Here is a 20,155-nt window from a genome sequence, read left to right on the forward strand (position 1 = left end):
TCCTTGAGCGCATCTCTTTTTTTCCAAAGCATTTTGCAGTTTCTGATTAATACGTGTACCTGACTGCTGCATCTATCTCTGGCCTCACTGAGACAGACCCACACACCCACCTCAGCAACACAAACCCAATCAGTCTCCATTCTGCATCTGTCACTCCAACACTGCAGCGGACGGGAAACTGAACTGAGCATGCCCAGTGCAGATGCAGCCTGTGGATGAAGCGGAGGAGGGAGGGAGAGAGAGAGAGAGAGAGAGAGAGAGAGAGAGAGAGAGAGAGAGACTGAGCGGCAGTCAGACGGTGCTGGGATGTTGCAGCTCCGACAAGCAAAACAGCTGCATGGGAAGATTGGACACTGACAGCACAGACGGAGCGACCGAGGAGGATCGGAGCGGCCGGGATTTGAAGTTGATGTCACCAAAGAGAAGATATGTGATCAGGTAAAGACGTCATTACAGCGGGGATAAGATGAGCCTCTGTGCCACAGCCAGGAAATGAATGGGGGGTGGGGAGGATGTGTTTTGCTTCCGTTTGCTGCATTAGTCTGAGAGAATTCATTTGTCATTCCCAGGGACTGTCAGACGGCGGCGAGATGTACGCCTTCTACTCACTTTTAGTCTACATCTTCTACACCGTCTTTAAGAAGGAGGAGGAGGAGGAGGAAGCGTTGGAAGGGGCACATGGAGGCTCCTCAGACGTACGTCTCCCGAATCATGACGAGACTGAAAGAGGAGGGTGGGAACGTTGGTTTGCTGCTGGGAAAATGTTGAATTTCAGCAGGGCGCATGTCTCCTGCCGCTGTGACCGCAGAAATGATAACTTACACTTGTGAGGGTTTCCCTGCTAAAAAAAAAAAAGAAAAAAAAAATGTTGTCTATTTACTGACTGACCCTTGTTAATCTGGCTGTTCTTAGGGACCAGAATCTGTTTCCATGGAAACAGGGAGCAGGAGGAGAGCTGGCCACGCCTCCAAAATGGGAAAAAAGGCGTGCGCTCCACTCAGTGACTCAAGTGAGTCCTCAGATGGCTTCTTTATATTTCAGTACATATAATCCAACACAAACATAGTCAGCAACATGGCTGAAAAAATCATTTTGCTTCTTTTTTTTTTTTTTTTTTAAAACCGATTAATGCTTATCTGTCAGTCTCCTGCCTTGTCCAACCTGTTTTGACCCAGGCAGTAGCAGTGACTGTGATGAAATGTCCCCGAGCGATGGCGACGAGAGCGACGGCATCGACATCCCAGCATGCACTCCTCTGGCTGCCTTCCTGTCCTTTAAGCAGGACGCAGAGAAGAGAAGGGCCACGCAGGTTCCGCTGGAAGCAACAGGAAAGGTGCCAAAACTGTGCTGTGCGGTAACAGAAAGACAGGATCCGCATTGCAACTCAACCTGGCGTGCTTGTGTTCCCCTGCTCAGTTGTCAGAATCCCCCCTGGTGGCCGTGATGTCCCACTTGCTGACTTTTCTGGAGCAGTACTCCCATTTCCAGCAGCTGCAGCAGCAGGCCGACCAGTACCGAGTCCAGCTGAAGAGGCACCGCGTCCAGCACCGCCGCCAGATGAAGGCGCTGCGGGCGTCCTACCGCCAGCGCCTCAAAGACAAGAACAGCATCATCTGCAGCCTGGAGGAGGCCGTCAGCCAGACCCCGAGTCCCATGAGCGACGGTGAGGAGTCGCCAAGGGGGAGGAGAGGAAATACCCAGTGGGGGGAGGGGCCTGTGTCCCTGCGTGCTGAGCATGAAAGAGCGGAAACATTAATCACATTGGCGTTTTTTCCATAGTGCCTTTTTTTAGAACTTCATTTCAGAAAGAAGCATATTCAAAGGTGAAGTCACTGCGCTGCACGGAGGACTGAGGGTGTAATAACAGGGGACATTAGATTGGACGAGATTATCCGCTAGATGGAGGAAGGTCACTGAGAAGGATAATGAATGCTGGAAGCCAGTTCCTCTCGCTTGACCTGCAGGTGTGTGTAACAGAAAGAGGTTTTATAACAGATGAGGATCATCTGTGTTATGATTAATAGTAGCGATGCAGTTTGATTTGGTGGAGAAGAAAAATCACGTAAAGGGAAGAAAATAATTGATGTCCCTCCTTATTTACCTTGTAGGATCATTCTATTCAATGGAGACTTACTTTTTAGGTATAATGTTGCTTTTTTTTGGATATCATTACATTAAAGGTTGGTTTTCTTCCAATCTGGCCTGCACTGGGCGCCTTGTCCCGGTCATTAATAAAGGTGCAGACTAATTTGATCTATTCTCACCTGGTTGTAATTCCTGTCGGCTGGTTGAACGCTTTAAGTGTTTTTGATGTCTGGGTCTGTTTCCGATGCGACCAGATGGCTCTGTGACCTGAAGGCCAGATGGGTGAATGTACTGTCTGTGCTCCTGCTCATGCACACCTTGTTAACTTGCATGACTCCGTGAGGCTGCCGACAGATCTGCGTCTTGTCCTCAGGCTGGCCGCGTACATACACTTACAGACGCTTCAATATTAATGATGATGTGTAAGATAACCTGTTTAGGTATGTGTTTAGTTTCAAGTGCAGTGCCACGTGACGGTCGTTCCTCATTAGGGGCAGGAAGGAAATAAACGCTAACGTTGCAGCTGTTAGTGGGTAGTGACTCGGCGCTGCTCTCTGTCATGAATTAAAGATGGCCCAGAGTGCTGTTTTATTCCCTCCAAAAGCACTTACAAGGTCTGGCACATGCAAGATGCCACGTGAACTTGTGTTGCTACTAAAAATAGCCCAGGGTCCATGTCCGGGTGCAACAAGGCTGTCGGCCTTGTTTGTTTTACGCTGAAGGAACCTGCAGGACTAAGTGGCTGCAGTGTCTGCTGCACGTGCAACAACTGGCTTTTTGGATCCTTGTTTGAATTCAGTATTTGAATAGAATCAAAAGCTGGTGATCCATTTAGATTGTAATATCTGAAAAGAAATCTTTTTTTTTTTTTTTTTTTTAAATCAGCTGTTTTAAAATTTTTAAGCTAACCTCATTCCTGTCGACTAGAACAGCGGCCCCCAACCTTTTTAGCACCACGGCCCGGTTTAATGTGAGACAATATTTTCACGGACCGGCATGAAAACTGTGGTATTTTCTAAATATAATAACAAATGTGAATCCACTGTGTACACGTTTGGAACTTTATTAGCAGCGTCCTCTTAACATGGCAACAACAACATAAAAAAATAAAAATCTGGGCTGTTAAACTTTGCTTTCTTTTTCTTGGAAGTTGTGGACTCTTCTGTCTCCTCACTGGGCCTTTTCCTCTTTCCAAAGCTGGTTGCTTTCACTCATGTTGCTCGCTAGCTTGCTAGCTTGTGGGTTTAATCTTGCGGTAACGTATCAGGTGAGCGAGACAAGCGCCTTGACATGCGTTAAGAGTTGAGTGTTAGATGGACGTAACGGAGAGAATCCGGTAATTTTTCAAAATAAAATTGTTCAGACTCAGATAATGAATGAAACGGGATTCATTTAACGGAATTTAATTATTCTTTCTGTCCGGCCCGGTACCAAATGTTCCTTGCCAGCATGTTTCCATCAGGCCCCTCGACACGCAGCTGTAGCCTCATTGTTGATTCTGACGTTCCTATTTCCAATCCTGGCACAGCTGTGACTCGGCAAACCCGATATGGCTTGCATGTTGTTGTAATTAGCAAAGAAGGCCTTGCATGGAAAGCCAAAGTCTGATAAATGTTTCAGGAGGAGCGCACGCTGTTAGAATGCTGCTCAGTTGCCAATCCAAGGTTTACCACCAGGTTACAGCTCATTTAATCATGGAGGTGCACTCGATGGAGGCTGCACGTGACGAGCAGCAGAGTCCCACCCCGGGTCTCACCCTGGAGGCCCCCGAGTGGAAACACGGCCACAGTAAAGCCAAGTTAACTGCCGCGCTCACTGAGTGCGAGGTGTGCAAGGAGAGCTTGAAGTGAAGGCTTTCAGCTCATCAATATTACACATCGCATCAAGGCTCTCAAGCACAGTGTCGAAATAATAATAGGTGAGAAAAATGTCAGAGGGTTTAGGCTGGTGCTCACGCACCACAGTATGATTTATATATTTATTTTTGCTCCTTGTTTGTGTCCTGAAGGTGAGCCCAGCAGCGACGAGGGGACACCAGCTGGCGTCCACAGGCTGGTGGAGTCTCTGTACGGCCTGCAGGGTGAAAGGAGCAAGCTGAGAGGGGAACTGCGACTGCTGCACTCGCAGCTGGAAATGAACGAGAGGGATCGACACTCTCGCATACAGGCCTTCCAACAGCAGGTACTGGCCTCTATTTTAGATTTAATTCTGTGTGATTATGCTTTTTAAATACAGTATATTTCTCAACATTTCATTTAATAGTTCATTGTGAAAGTCACAGTTTGTGCAATCCTCATAAATATATGCATGTCCTGGGGCCTACTGTATGATATAGTGCAAATGTCTGTATGTTGTCTATTATTTATGTGATGATATCTCATCTTATGCCACCATACGGTCATTTGCCTTAAGTCAGTGGCGCCAGGAAGCAGTACGGAGATGATAGTTTCTGAAATTTAAAAAAGGCCACTAAAGGGAGAAAATCTCGGGTCTCGCACAGATCGATGAGCTCAAGAGTTGCATTGAAGAGCGCGAGGAGGAGCTGACAAGGCTGAGGACAGCAACAGTGAGTCCACTTCTATCATTATTGTTATCGTTAGTTGGTGTGCCCAGTCTGGGAGCGTTGATGCCACCTTCCCCAAGTCCCGTATGGCTACAAAGACAAAAAGTCTTGTCTAACACAACTTGTCAAACAATGAAGTGTGGCGAATTCCTTCACTTTCACAATCATATTTCACTGGCTTTAACTGCTTCTTCTGTCCTGCAGGGGGCCACAGACTCTGAGAAGCGAGTTCTGTGTCTGTCAGCGGAGAACGAGAGTCTGAAACAGAACCTGAGCCTGACGCAGGGCCTCCTGCAGCAGCTGTCAACCATCCCCTCCCAGTCCAGCACCATGCTCATCAAGGTGAGACACGCAGTGGCAGCGTGGGAACTCACCGGCATACCATGCTGTCACGTCAGGAGATGCAGGTACAAGTGACCTCCTGCGTTGGCTGTCACAGGAGAACGAGAACCTGCGCAGCAGAGTGCAGCAGCTGGAGCTGTCGCTGCAGCAGCGAGCGGAGCAGCTTTCGCACCTGGAGCGACAGAGTGAGCAGACCGAGTGGAGGAGAGGAGAGGAGCTGAGGAAGCGAGAGGAGCGGCTGAGGGAGCTGCAGCTGGAGTTGGACCGAGAACGAGGGAAGGAACCCGCAGTCAAGGCAGGTCTCCTCAGGACTTTCCTTTCTTACTCAATAGAATTTTTTTTAAAAATCTGAAAAAAATAGTAACAATAAATATTTATTATTTAAATATTTTTTTATGCCCTTTGCACTATATGTTGCTGTAATTTTGCAAATTCCCCAATGTGGTAGAAATAAAGCCATTCTATTCTATTCTACACACGGAATCTATTTATTTCACTCATCAGGGTGGATTTCTCTTACGAAAAGATGCATTTTCCCCCACAGTATGTCACCCAGACTGTGGAGGTGGAGTCGCCTGCCACGCTGAAGCACCTGACCAAAGCCAGGCAGCGGAACGAGCTGCTGTCGGAGAAGCTGTCCGGTCAAAATGAGCGATGCAGGCAGCTGGAGGAGCAGATCAGGAAGTCCGACGAACACAGCTGCAATCTGCAGCACAAGGTAACGAAGAGCGACTGCTGTTTAAAACACGCAGGAATGCAAACCTGAGCGTGAAAGTCAGGTTATTTTACAGGTTCAGTGTACAACAGTTGGAGATTTTGAAGAAGAAACAGCAACACCAAGTGGTTACATTTCAGAGTGCAGCATCTTTCATTCTCCTTCCCCCACCTGAGCTTTTCGGTAAACTACGGTGGCCAGCGCACCCAAACCTGGATATCTTGTTCACCTTCTTCTTCGTTGGTTTATTTGAAGAAACAAGCATTCACCCTAATTATGAAACGCGCTGTCAGGCAGCTGAATTGTCCACACCAGGCTTCCTTAGAAATATGATGGTGCAAGATGGCAGCTAAGTGGGAGCAAGACCCTTATGGATATAGGGATAATTTATTTTATATATATATGAGAACCGTTCTGTTGTGTTGGAAAACCAAATGTCTTTTATTGTACTACAATTATACACTTTGATTAATGTATTTACGGGCAGGGTGTTAGGTTTTAACCAATATAAAAATCATAAATTAAGCCAAATATTACACACTGGACATTTAAAAGTCATGTTAGTGTTCAGTGCAAAAAAAAAGAAAAGAGAAAGTGTGAACAAAAAAGAAAATCTTAAGATGGCAGTGCTCCACAATGGCACTTCATTAACAACCAGGCCAAAACATGATGCAGGCTGCTGGCTGCTGCAACAGGAAAACAAGTCATCAAATCCCAGGAGGCCTCCTTGGTGCCATCAGTTCTAATTAAAAAGAAATTTAAGCGGCAGGCTTGACAACGCCCAGCGGGGTAAATAAACCAAACCGTGATCAGAGAACAGACCATCACAGAAGAGACAAATCAAAGGCGGGAGGAGGAAGTGGATGCGATCCAGGGCCCGAACCTGCACATCAGTGGAACTGACGCTGAGACAAAGTGCTACGCTAAAACGTTTCTTTTTCACAGATCGCGGCGTACGAGCGAGAAATTGGCAAGCTGAGGGAGGAGCTGCTGAAGGAGATCAGCCACCTGGAGGAGAGGAAGGAGGAAGCCGTGCGAGCTGCCGCCAGCTGCTCACCTGAGCACTTCCAGAACCTGCAGGACAAGTTCTTTAGTAAGTCAGTAGCCACATAGAGTCTTCAACTGATAATTAGATAGTCATATAGTCTCCACAGTCTTCACCCTAGTGTAACCGAATGCATTTGAGAGAAAAGGTGGTTTGTCCTCTTCGGGTCGTTGGGGAGACCCTGCCTCAGGTGGAGGAGTTCAAGTATCTCGCGGTCTTGTTCACGAGTGAGGGGAGGATGGAGCGTGAGATCGACAGGCGGATCGGTGCGACAGTCCGTCGTGGTGAAGAAGGAGCTAAGCCGAAAGGCGAGGCTCTCGATTTACCGGTCGATCTGCGCTCCCACCCTCACCTATGGTCACGAGCTTTGGGTAGCGACCGAAAGAACAAGATCGCGAATACAAGCGGCCGAAATGAGTTTCCTCCGCAGGGTGGCTGGGCGTACCCTGAGGGATAGGGTGAGAAGCTCAGCCACCCGGGAGGAGCTCGGAGTAGAGCCGCTGCTCCTCCGCATCGAGAGGGGCCAGCTGAGGTGGCTCGGGCATCTGTTCCGGATGCCTCCTGGAGGCCTCCCTGGGCAGGTGTTCCGGGCATGTCCCACCGGGAGGAGGCCTCGGGGAAGACCCAGGACATGCTGGAGAGACTATGTCTCCCGGCTGGCCTGGGAACGCCTTGGGGTCCCACCGGATGAGCTGGAGGGGGTGACTGGGGCCAGGGAGGTCTGGGCATCTCTGATGAGGCTGCTGCCCCCGCGACCTGACCCCGGATAATGCGGCAGAAGAAGAAGAGAAGCATTTGAGAGATTTCAACCACCTTCTTTCTTCTTATCTTTGCAGGCTTGCAGAAACGACTGACCGCCCTCCCGCCAACATTACGCTCCATGAAGACAGACTATGCCAGTCTGAGGAGCCAGGTTCGAAACTTCTCAGAGTTTTATGGTGCAGCTGTCAACGATGCGAAAAAACAGGTGAGAAATTCACATCAGAACCAGCCTGTGTCGGGCAGAGTTTGTCATCCGCACAAAATGGTTTTGTAACTGTTTTTTCATGGGGCAGATCTCAGCAGCCATCAGTGAGATGTCTGAAGCCAACAAAGACCTGCTGGAGAAGTACAGGAAGGAGGTGGCGCTGCGCAGGAAGTACCACGAGCAGCTGGTGGAGCTCAAAGGTCGGCAGGGAAATCAGGTTTCAGGGCAGGAAGTGGATTCAGGCTTGATAACTTTGTTCCTTTTGCTTTCTTTTGGCCTCCAGGCAACATCCGCGTGCTGTGTCGCGTGAAGCCCGTGCTGAAGGAGGACCAGCACGAGGACGGCCAGTCGGTGGTGGTGACCACGGACCCCAACAACGAGTCCTGCCTCAGCGTGCTGAGCAAAGGAAAGAGCCGCGTCTTCGAGATGGACAAGGTGTTCCACCCTCAGGCCGCACAGGACGAGGTACCACCTTCACAGTGGAAAGCCTTCTGAAAATAGGGGCTTAAAACGGGAGCCAAAAAACCTCGATTCTGTGCACTATCAGGTCTTTCAGGAGATCGAACCCCTGGTGACGTCCTGCATCGACGGCTACCACGTCTGCATATTTGCCTACGGACAGACGGGCTCAGGCAAAACGTACACCATGGAGGTGCGTCCTCGGGTTGAGCAGCACCGCTGGAGCTACGTGGCAGAGCGGGCGTCTCACGCTGTGGTCCTTTAAATCTTTCAGGGCAGCGTTGAGAACCCTGGCATCAACCAGCGGGCCCTCAAACACCTCTTTGGTGTGATCGAGGAGAGGAAGGACATGTGGTCCTACACTGTCACCGTCTGCTCTGTGGAGATCTACAATGAGGTGCTGAGGTACAGTGTGTTTTGGTTTGTTTTCTCTTAGATGCTGCAATGGGCAATTTTAAAGGTCAAATACACTTCAAATAAACCAACACAAAACACACATGGGGAGGGGGGGGGGGGGCAGGGGTTTTCTTCTGCAGTTGATAACCAGGTGCTGTGTTTCACCCCCTGGTTACATGTACTGCAGGCTCTCTAACACTTACAATGACGTCTCATGCCAAATCACCCGCCAAGACAACCAAGACATTGTTTGACTGCGAAGCGATGCGTTTCTCTTTTGGATTTCAGAGACCTGCTGAGTAAAGATGGAGAAAAACTGGACATCAAGATCAACCCTGACGGAACAGGGCAACTGCATGTGCCGGGCCTGAGGATCATCGAAGTGAAGAGCTTCCAACACATCAAGAAGGTGAAGCAACATGTAGCACATCTTCACTCTGAGGAAGCTCGAACCAGCAGCCAGAAGAGCACTGACAGCATTTTATTTCCATATTCTATACGGTAAAAATCTATTTGCTGGTATTTCTGTGGACTCCACACAGAATGCAGAACCATTTGGCAACAGCCAGAGGTACATGATAAGAAACAATGGATACCCATGTTGAAACGTAGTGTGCCAGTATTTTAATGTGCTTGATCTGATGTTTGAAAAGTTCAATGGACCAAAAGAGCATCGACAGGAACACCATGGGGTCCAGGCATCCCATAATACTGTCGCTGAACATTTTCAAATGAACTCACGGCCGCTGTTCTCTTGAAGATTTTAGCCATGGCCCGAAGAAACAGGATCACCTTTGGCACTCAGATGAACCAGCACAGCTCCCGCTCGCACGCTCTGCTCTGCATCAGCGTTGAGGGCACCGACCTCGCCACAGGCTCCAAAACCACTGGTAACAAACTCCTGCATCTTCTCCTCTTCTCTCATCTTCTCCTTCTGATGAAAAAGCATCGGCGGTGGCCGAAGGGCAGTGTTGTAGTCAAGACGGCACCAACCGAGACCAAGACATGATCAAGACTAGAGAGTATCGAGATCGAGGCCGGACCAAAAACCTGTTTCCAGAAAACAGGATATTTAGCTCTCTGTTTGCAGCCTCCTGCAGAAAGCTTACTACTTTGTTTTAGCTTCCACTGTGGTCTCATTTGATGGGAAGTCTATCTCCGAAGCAAAAGTGGCATCACAAAAGGCTGATTTTCAGAAATTTGCACCTTAGCTCACGTCTTGAGAGAAGTGGTGCAGGCCAGAGCAGTAAAGGGTGTAGTTCACTCTCAGGCCAGAGACACTTTTATTATTGCTAGAAAATAATAACATGGACGTGGATCCCTTGCTCTCTTTCTTATTAGACTGCAGTCTCATCCAGGATGAAAAAGCTTTTGTGATTTTTTTTTTTTGTATTAGTGTGTAGTTTTGAAAAAAAAACAAAAAAAAAAAACGATCCAGACCCGGCCTTTCAGCACTTGACTGTTAGTACGAATGTGCCTCTTGTGTCCGCAGGCAAGCTGAACCTGGTGGACCTGGCCGGCTCGGAGAGAGTGTGGAAGTCGGGGGCCGAGGGGGAGAGGCTGAAAGAGGCCCAGAATATTAACCGCTCCCTGCTGGCACTCGGGGACGTCATTCAGGCGCTGAGAGCTCGCCAGACTCACATCCCCTTCAGGAACTCTCGCCTTACATACTTACTGCAGGACTCCCTGGGCAAAGGCAGTAAGACGGTGATGGTGGTGCAGGTGAGGCTGCTCAATTTATGCATTTATCTTAAAAAAAAGTGTGACAAATGAGATTTTTTATTTCATTTTAATCCCTGTGTCCCGTTTTCATTTGTGCTCAAGGTGTCTGCCCTGGAGAGCAACGTCGGGGAGACGCTGTGTTCCCTCAAGTTTGCCCAGCGAGTGTGCAAAGTGGAACTGGGCCCTGCGGCCAGGAAAATCGAGTCGGGCGCAGGACTGTGCGACTGATGGTGCTGACTCGGCTCCTTCCTGCCGCAAACCATCGACAGGAAGCTGTAAATCCACCAGGCAGATCAACACAGTCTCACTCTGAAGAAGGCACATATTGACTTTTTGTCAGAACAGCTGCACCCAGTGCCTTCCTCGGCCGCCAGCCACTTCCACGGTCATAGACATTCATTGAGGTCCAAAGACGACACATTGCTCCGTCTCTGGCGCAGACATCCCTGGAATTCCTCTGCTCCGATGGTAATTTGATGATGTTGAAAAAATTGTCAAATTATCATGCATTGGCAAGCCAAAGAGTTTCGCTAATAAGCTTCTTTCTTCTTTATTTTTTTCTAAAGGCAAACCGATCCTGAATATCAGTGCCTATACTGTTTAGTCACAGAACTGCAAGGGTCCATTTGGTGGACACAGTACTATTTAACATAACATTTTGAGCGTCCTCTTTGGACCCAATGAATGTCTATGAGTGAGCGTGGAAGGCGCATCGGGAAGGCGCTGGTGGCCGAGGAAGGCACTGGGTGCAGTGGTGGAGTTCTGACAAAGAGTCATCATGTGCCCTCTTCAGAGTGGGATTGTGTTGGTCAGATCATCAACTTCCATTCCGGCCAGTAACGATGCTTTCGCTCCATCCAGCCCAACACAAGAACCGCTCAAGGGCTAAAGTCTATCCAGCCCCTAAGGCCAAACCTTGATTCAGGTTAGATCAGGACCACTGATATTCACCCTCTTTCCTCCTTTGATATGTGAAGACACTTGATCATCTCATAGTCCTATGTAAGAGTGTTTATACCTTCACTCTGAGTGCCAAAACAATTTTTGCTGTGACTCAACTTTGTCAAAGATTTGGTGCTTCCTAAAACTCAAACATCTGTTTCCCTTTACAAGACGGCCAAATCCAGGTTTTCCCTTGTGAGCCTCTCTGCTCAGTAGAGCATCAGGACCAACAAGCCACAACAGCAACAGTTTTTTTTTCGCAGTGTTAATAACGGCCATGCTATAAATGTCTGTGGTTAGTGAGCTTCTGTCTTGTATATTTCCGGAGGCTGTCGTGTGTCGGAGAGTCTGTTCTGTAGCCACAGTGATGGCCAGTAACCATGTCAGTGACACTAAATCCACATATTAGCATTGGTGAGCATCTGAGTAGCACTTTGTTTTCTCTTTGGAACCTTGATGATTTGCTTTTCAAGGATAAAGAAAGAAGACGGCCTTGGTAACGTAGTGACGTGTGCAATATCCCACTGAAGGAAACTGTTAGGGCCTACATGGATAAAGATGCACTTTAACTGTAAGAAGATTTGAGGTTTTCCTGTTTAGTTCTTAGAGGCTACTTAGCAGCTTGCAGTATAGCCATCACTCGTGAATGTCTTAGGCAAACCAGCTCAGTATTATCTGTTCATCTTTGTTTCTCTTGTGATCAGCGACTGAATCGAAAGTGTTTGATTCGAGTGTAGCAAAATGTTCATGTTGCAGTCGGCGTGGAGGTCACGGCCTCATGGGTAGAGTGAATCTTCAGGCAGTTTTCTCAATAAAGACAACTACTTCAAGCCTTTTAGTGTACTTTTTGTGACTTCACATCGACTTTTGCAAATGGAAAGAACACAAAGCGGCATCAGAAAAATTATTTTACTCCAAAATATAAAAATCTTGCAATCAATCGTTACTGGTAACACGAGCGCTGCACCGACATGAACCACATAAAATGTTATGTGCTAATTTTCATTTGAAACCCACAAAGACAAGCTCAAAAATATTAACATAACGCTGTGACATGATCATTTCCTCTTTGCAGTGGCGCTGGCATCCGTCTCTGTCAGAAGTGCGATGCTTCACTGATAAACCGTCGCTGTGCAGGTCCTCTTCATCAGTCCGAGTCTCCCTCCTCGGCTCTGACTGCTCCCACTACTCCAGCCAACTCTTCCTCACTGCCTCGCAGACGATCCCCTGTAAGATACAACACCAACACTCGTCAATCTGAGTCATTCAGGAACGGCCTCCTTTCAGAACAAGCTTGGCAGATGTGTGACACCGGGTCCTGGTCAGGTTTGCCTCAGATCCAATTCCAAAGATGTATATTGTTCACTGAATTTATGAAGCCCAAATAATCTGACATAAAACTTTTAAAAACAAAATGTGGCAACTTTGTATTGCGATTAAACAAAGTTTTAAGGTGCTCACACACCGGGAAACAGGCAAAGCGATGTGAAAATGTGAATTTTTCGGCGACTAATTTTTTTCTGTACGCGGACATGCGTATAAAATTTGCTAAGCGAATAAAGTTTGGCGCCGAAGAAGAAACAATGGAGTGGACTACATCCTCAAGTGATGATATCCTGGTGATGGTTGCATTAAAAAAATAAAAATAAAAATAATAGAAGTCTTTGGGTTCACCTAATATTGTTCTTGAGAGAGGTGTTGCATGACTTTCGGATGCCTAGAACCTCAGTTTACAGTGGACATGAATATTCTGCTTATTGTATTGTTATAAATGTTTATTATTATTTGTTTCTCCTGTCTTGAGAGGTCGTGTTGTGTGCATCAGGTGGATATAGAGCTCAGATGATGACGCAGCGGTGCAGGTGGAAGATACTAAATGTTTGGTTAAGAAGCGGCGGTTACAAACAGTTTTTTGACCACGTTATTGAAGTTCCTGTCGCCATAAGAGATTTTTTTCATCTTTCTTTGGATGCGCTTCTCATTGAGAAAGCTTTTCGGAACGGATTTAAACGAAAGAGTGAAAGTGTGGCGACCGAGAAGTTGTGTTTTACACGCGTAAAATGAACCGCCGCCTTCTACACACATAAGAGGTGATGGTGAGTTCAACGCCACCATGCAGGAGCTCAAATTTGACCCAGTGAGATTTGGCCAGTACTTTAGAATGTCTGTCAGACAATTTGAAGGACTGCTCCATCAACTGGCTCCACGTTTGCGGAGGAAGAGAAAGAATTAAAAATCATCATACAAAAGGAAAATTAATCTCCTCGCGAATTTGCTCCCCGTGTGTCTAAGGACCTTCACAACGTTAATACGGAAAAACTGTTTTGCGTTTCTAACAAATACGGCCATCTTTAGACTGCTGATGACAGGACAGAGGGAACAACACTGCAGTCGTCATCAGATGGATTCGACCCTCAGCGGAGTCTGGAAAGCCCTGAAGCTATCAGCAATTAATAATTCACACCTCTGTGTGTTTATCTAGGGGTGTGAGTCGATGACGGCAGTCAAGCGCGTCAACATGAGGCTGGGGTGGAATACTGACGGATGAGCTCGGCGATGGCTCGCTGCGTTCTCCTCTCCAGCTTCTCCAGTTTCTTTGCCACGTCGCGCTTCAGATCCCTGCAATTAGAAACTTCATCAGCATCAGTTATCCTGGTTATGGCATGAATTTTAGGTGCAGCAAAATGATGGAACTGGTTCCTACCAGTCTGGTTTCCTTGGGGCGAGGTTAGCCAAGTCCTGCGGGAGGGAACACGTTCAGTCTTTTCCTGCTTGTATTCATTCTGACTGAGCAGAGGAACTCCAGTATGCAAATGAACAGTGGTGTGGTCTTTGTGATGCGCAGCTATACGCTGTATAACCACTGGAAAAAGTCCCAAATGACTGTACAACCACTAAAAACTGCGCAAATATATGCATCAGTCTGGTTTTCCTTGACACAACGTTGCCTTTCCCACTTAAAAATGTGATTAAAATGATGTTTCCTGTTCTGACCTTTTTGAGCGTCAGCCATTGCTTTAGTGCCGCTTCAGAAAATGTGTTTGTTTTTGCATTTGATTGCTGAAACTTTGACTTTTTAGGTCAAACTATAATAATGATTGTTTATAAGACATTTAAAAGCTATTAGTAGATATTAGTGGATGGTTAACTAATCATGAACAGATTTCTAATATACATCATTAGATATTTTATAACTTAACTTACAAGTTTTTATATAAGTGTGTCAATTATTTATTCATTTTTTCTTCAACAAATGAGTTTTATGATTGCAGTTCGTCCGTGAATCAAAGTCCAGCTGTAAGTGACTGTTGCATTCACTATCTTGTGTTGCTTACAATACATTCACATTGCGACAGTGCATGCAGACTTCATGCATGACTGAGCGTGATGGTGCTTCTGATTTTGTGTTGTTTGGAAGCAGCTGCTGCTGGACAGATGAGTATAAAGCGGACTGGACCACTGCAGATGAGCAGCTACTCACCACTTCCTCAATGATGGGCTCTGGGTTTGCCGCCTCAAGCTGGTCTTTGAGTTTGTCCTCCACTGCAAACAAATTGGTCACCATAAGTCAACAACGTGCCACGGCAAAGGAAAAAAGGCGGCACTGGAGTTGCGCCTGGGAGTTTTTCCTCAGTCAGAAGGTGGCTGATGATTGAAGGGATGTTTACCTGCGGCAGGTTTGGCATTGGGGACTTTCCGCTGCTTCAGCTCTTCGTCCTCAGGGGTATAGTTTCTCAGCTTCAGCTCTCTGGGGACGCAGAGAAACAGAACGGTGGAATCAATCAATCACAAAGGCTGCGATCTGACTGCGCGTCAACAGCTTGTCCTGCTTTTCTCTGAGCTACTACAACCGTCCAGGAGGCGGCAGTCTAGGAGAAGATATACACAGCAAGATTAAAGACCATCTGCAGACCCTCCACAGCTGCACGTCCAATGCCTGAAGGCCCAGTTTGGTGTATGAAAGCCCTCTTTATTTGCGTGAACACGTCTGATTAACATGTTCCACCTGCCTCGCAGGAGGAGAGCGCAGACAGCTGAGGAATGCTCCGCTCCGCTCAGCTCGCCGCTGCATCGCGCCGCCTTTCATCGCCATGGCTCTTCATCACACAGGAGAATTCCTGGCTGGCCTGGCTGGCGGACGTGCGCATTAGAAGGAGCGGCGGCGGCGCCCTATCAGCTGCTGCGAGGCTCGCAGGGTGGGAAGCAAGCGGTGCCCTCGATACATTTGTCACCACCTCGCCACCGACAACGCCCAGGCCGATGCCTTGTATGGGCAGCGGGCAGGAACGCCGGTCATGTTCTGCCATAGACGATCTCCTACCAAAGACGCCTGCTCACTGGTGAAGGACGTTGCTCATTTTAAATCAGATTCATCCTCCCCGAAATGCCCGACACCTCGTCAGCACCTAGACTGATTAAAGTGTGAATTAGTGATGTATTCCTGGAGACTGCTCTTTGTCTAGACCACTTTTTAAGGGTCTCGGTCTCTGAGGCATTTTTACTGGGTCTCGGTCTCATCTCTGAAAACCATTTTTTGCACCTATTTTGAACTATCTTTCAAAATGGTTCAAAATAGGTGCAAAAAAGATAGCAATAAATAAAAACAATATAAGCAAATATGAAATTAGGTCTCGGTTGGCGCCGTCTTCACTACAACACTAGTGTGAATTATCAACCACACGAGTGGAAATGAGCTCTGCTCTCGTCTGAACTACAATTTCAGAGAGCGACGGGGTCCAGATGCACAGACTTGAAGGGCCGGCAGGTTTCTGTGTTTACTTTGAAGAAGGCAGAAGGTTCCTGTCCAGGCCAGACTACCAGCCGCTGCTACTCATCATCCTGCAGCAGGTCACAGCCTGATGAAATTAGAGACTTCTCGCTCCTGGGTGCACCTACACGTCGGTCCAGGCTCGTGATGCAGAGCTAATTCACACCGTGCGTCAATGCTCACCTGAAGCTCATTATCAGCAAAACCAAACAAGCGTTATTGGCTCTCAAGCGCTGGCGGTGCCGCAACGACGATCCGAGTTCTGAAACACCCACTGTGCTGACTTGTGCTCAGCAAATGTTTCTGTAGGAATATCAGGACTTTACGGTGTCGTTTATTGCAGCTTTATGAAGACGGAGACCGCAAAGGTCGTCGTCGGGTCTTAAGACCTGCGGGGGCCAGTTTTATGTAGTAAACAAAACCTTTTGGACAGTGCGGTGGCATTTTAAAACAAAATGTCTGGAGGTCACCAACATCATGGGAATCTTGCGGAAACAATAAACACAAGTCAACATGTGCCACTGGGCTGGTGAACGTCAAAAAGATATTTATTTAAAAAGACAAACAGCAGCTGGGAAGGACACGTCCGTCCTGGTAAACACTGCCAAAGTTCCAGCACCCGCGGGAGGAAAAACTCAAACTATTTATATATTTTCTGATTTTTACGCAGGTCTCACAGATCAGCGCGCTCAAACTTTTGGAGTGTGTTTACACGTCTCCACTCGAGGGGGTTTGTAGCATCAAAGACGACCACTAATAAATTCAGGAGTTGACCGAAATGTGGCCCTCTCAAAATGTTTAGAGTGAGCTGTGCCAAGAGAGGAGGAGGTGGAGGAGAAGGAGGAAGAGGAGGTGCGGTGGTGTTGTTAAAACCTTTGCACTCATTTCCAGCAACCTGAGCAAGATACCTCCAGGGTGTCTTTGCATTTAAACATGAATCACAGCTATGATAAAAAAACATAGATATAAATAAATGAACTAGCATGCCATTAGTGAATCTCTCGGGAGGCTGATTTCATTTCATTAGAAATGTGCTTACCTCACCTTCTATCTAAAAACAGCCGTTCTAATGAGACGGAACAGAAAAACCTGTACGGCCAGAGCCCTTTGTGCAACAGGAATGCAAGATAATCCCATGCAGGTTTAAAACCATCTCCTTGTTGTGCATGGTAAATTCATAAATCTGTCACTTTAACAACAACAACCATACAGACGTGGACTGCCATGTTTGTCTGTGCTAGTATTTTTTGTTCAAAACAATTTGATGCCCCATGAAATTTTAATACAAATCACTGGATATGTTACATGCAAGTGCGAGCGCGCGCACACACACACACACGCACACGCACACACACACACGCACACACACACACACACGCACACACGCGCACACGCGCACACACACACACACGCACACATACGTCTGGGCCAAGTAAAACACACACAGATTAAATAAATTTAAAGAAAAACTCACAAGGCATCTATCTTGTGTCAAAATGAGCCACTATGGTCTTCAGCTGTTTTTGCCGTGCTGACAGACTCCCGACTGAGAACAGTGGCACTCCCAATAGTGCAGTCATTAAATATAAACAATGGGGGGAAAAAAAAGGTCCTGTAGGACAGGAAAGATTATGACTCCTTCCTAACTGACTCGTCCAGCTGAGTTGAGCAACCTGCCGGATATTTGAGCAGTTGAGGGCGCGCGGCTTAGATGCAGCCCAGTGTAAATACAATGTTTCACAACCTGCGCTGCCTGGGACACATGCTGCTTTGCAAAGGGGATAACGTTCCGCAAAAAGAGCCAATTGTAGGAGTTACAGAAGAGAAAAAATGATATGGAAGATTAAATTCTACTTGAGAGAAAGAAGAGAGAGAGAGAGAGAGAGAGAGAGAGAGAGAGAGAGAGAGAGAGAGAGAGAGAGAGAGAGAGAGAAACCAGCCATCAAAGCAATGTTGGTGCATTGTGTGAGAAACCTACCTGTGCCGCTCCCCTGTATCTTCCTCTAATGAAGGTTTTTTATTTTCTGGTTCTCCATCTTCCTGTCTCCCCTGAAAAATGTGGTCAGAAGGTTCACATTATGACAAAAGAACTCCTGAAGCTGAGACACTTGTTTAAGTAATGAACTGCCCATAATAAAGTCAGGCTCAGATTGCATTTCTTCGAGCCTATTACAAAAAAAAGTCAAGGTTTTCCCCTTTTAGAAATGTTATATGTAACTTGATTTAGATTTACAAAAAAAAATGGCAAAGTATACCACTGTAGCCAAGCAGATAGTGTCCTGACGTAACCCACCTACATAAAAAAACAATAGAGAAAAGAATGCTTTGTGAAAAAGAATGATATTTCCCCAGTGAGAACGGGTAACAAAGTATTCCACACTCCTCCCATTTTGCATTTTCCTGAAGAGGTTTCCTGTCCACCTGCTAGAACAATATGGGAACTAAGTCATTCTTGAAGTGCAGTCCAAAAGGAAAGCAAGCCTCTGTGACAGGAATGTCCGCCAGCATTTCTCAAACATTGCTGGCCAGGCCAACATGCCTGTGTTCAACATGAGCTTATTGAAAACAGTGGCTCACATATTGAACAAGATTTCCTGTTGCAAGAAGAATTCATGACAACAGCTGAAAAGACTGAGTGGAGTCGGGGGAAATGGTTTGTTTCAAGGATTCAAAACAGTCAGCTTTCAAACAAAAACATGTTGTGAGATTAGCAGAATGTGTGTGTCAATACTGACAGTGTTTAGTGGTATGAAAATGTAAAAGTAAAAACAATTGTGGGAATTTTTGACTTGTAAAACCAAAGCAGGGATTGTGTTATATACTATATTGCTGAGCATCTTAATATTACTTTATAGTATTTTGCATATTTACTTTCAAATGACCCCCATTTCCCTCCCTGCACATTATATATATGAAAATGTAATTTTGCAGTTGAACCACACATTTTTCATGTGCGTGTGTGCGTGTGTGCGTGTGTGTGTGTGTGTTTAGGAGCACAAGGGACTAATGTCAATTGGCGATATCTGTTGGGTTTAACTATGCTAAAGAATTGTTGGTGTACGTAAGCTAGTTCAAAGAATTCAAAGAATCGGGTCTTTGAAAGAAAATCCCCAAAGAATGAATGCATCTTTTGGGTATTTTTTCATAGCAATTTTCGCCGGATATGCCAGTTTATGATTAATGAAGCAGTAATCTGCTACAGTAAATTGTTACCAAACAGTCGTTACATGACAAAAACAGGAGGCAGAAGAAATTAACAAATAGTTCATCAAAGAGTCAATCTTTCGAACATTAACTTAAGGTAACAATGATTTGAGAATTCTCAACTCCGACATAAGCAAACTACCGCATGCTATTAGGTGACGTCTGCCATGTTTAACCTCGGTGAATGGAGTCAACATTTCATACACGACTATTTATCTGCATTTACAGCAGAAAACAAATTTCATAACAGAATATTTCATTCATTTGTGCACTTCAGCAGCGCGCTAAAGTTAGCTACAAGCTAGGTCGGCTAACAACAACTCCGGCACCGTATAACAAAAGAGTAGTTTATGAAAAACCAGATATATCATTACAAAAACATAAAACTTACATGAAGCTGTTTCTCTCTTAAAGCTTTCAGCCTTTCTTTTCTTTTCAGGGCCTGGTCCTGCAGAGAACCAACATCTTTCTCCATGGCTGTTTCAAAAGCAGTCAGTCACGCCGCTCGAGTCTCTCTGGCATCGACTACCTGATGCGCCCAAGGATGTCAAGACAATCGCCGATCACATCGATCGCAAGTTGACCTGCTCATGTGAGTTACGTTCTTGTAAATAGAACTATCAAGTCGTGGTCCATCGTTTAAAGCTTCTATAAATATTTTAGGCTAAAAAGGTCACATGATCAAATTACTTACTGTGGACTCTTATTGTATTAACTGGCTTTTTGGATGGTGACAATTCTAACAATTATTTTTGAGAGAAAAAAACAAAACATACACGGTATGATCGCACGAGGTATTTCATAATGAATCAGACAATGTGCGAGCATTAACCTCTGTAATGCACAAATGCATGCCAGTAGTGGTGTTATGTCGCGTTCAGTACAAAAACGGAACTTCAGTGTATTTTTCTGTGCTTGTGTCAAAATACTGAACATTTGTTAAAGAA

The 20,155-nt window shown here is 46.3% G+C and overlaps 2 protein-coding genes across 2 annotated transcripts; one reads left to right on the plus strand and one right to left on the minus strand.

The window, feature by feature from the left end:
- The first annotated feature begins 250 nt into the window (after nt 1–250).
- Nucleotides 251–12,066, plus strand: LOC142889331 (kinesin-like protein KIFC3). Its single transcript, XM_076028000.1, has 20 exons — nt 251–438; nt 570–695; nt 913–1,009; nt 1,176–1,333; nt 1,417–1,663; nt 4,094–4,266; nt 4,586–4,651; nt 4,853–4,990; nt 5,088–5,285; nt 5,535–5,708; nt 6,651–6,798; nt 7,587–7,717; nt 7,806–7,917; nt 8,001–8,182; nt 8,265–8,369; nt 8,451–8,581; nt 8,861–8,981; nt 9,333–9,462; nt 10,065–10,294; nt 10,397–12,066. Exons 2-20 carry the CDS (start codon nt 591–593, stop codon nt 10,520–10,522), a joined length of 2,772 nt encoding a protein of 923 aa, XP_075884115.1. The 5' UTR covers nt 251–438; nt 570–590; the 3' UTR covers nt 10,523–12,066.
- Nucleotides 12,067–12,131: 65 nt separating this feature from the next.
- On the minus strand, nt 12,132–19,756 carry ccdc12 (coiled-coil domain containing 12). The gene is made up of 7 exons (XM_076027990.1): nt 19,600–19,756; nt 17,983–18,053; nt 14,905–14,984; nt 14,718–14,779; nt 13,941–13,975; nt 13,779–13,855; nt 12,132–12,463 (listed from the first exon to the last, which is right to left on the minus strand). The coding sequence occupies exons 1-7, from the start codon at nt 19,681–19,683 to the stop codon at nt 12,384–12,386; spliced, it is 489 nt and encodes a 162-aa protein (XP_075884105.1). The 5' UTR covers nt 19,684–19,756; the 3' UTR covers nt 12,132–12,383.
- Between the last annotated feature and the right edge of the window lie 399 nt (nt 19,757–20,155).

The sequence above is a fragment of the Nelusetta ayraudi genome, unplaced genomic scaffold, assembly GCF_046127955.1.
Source record: "Nelusetta ayraudi isolate G7.1 ecotype Tasmania unplaced genomic scaffold, CSIRO-AGI_Nayr_v1 ptg000003l, whole genome shotgun sequence".
NCBI classification, from domain to species: Eukaryota; Metazoa; Chordata; class Actinopteri; order Tetraodontiformes; family Monacanthidae; genus Nelusetta; species Nelusetta ayraudi.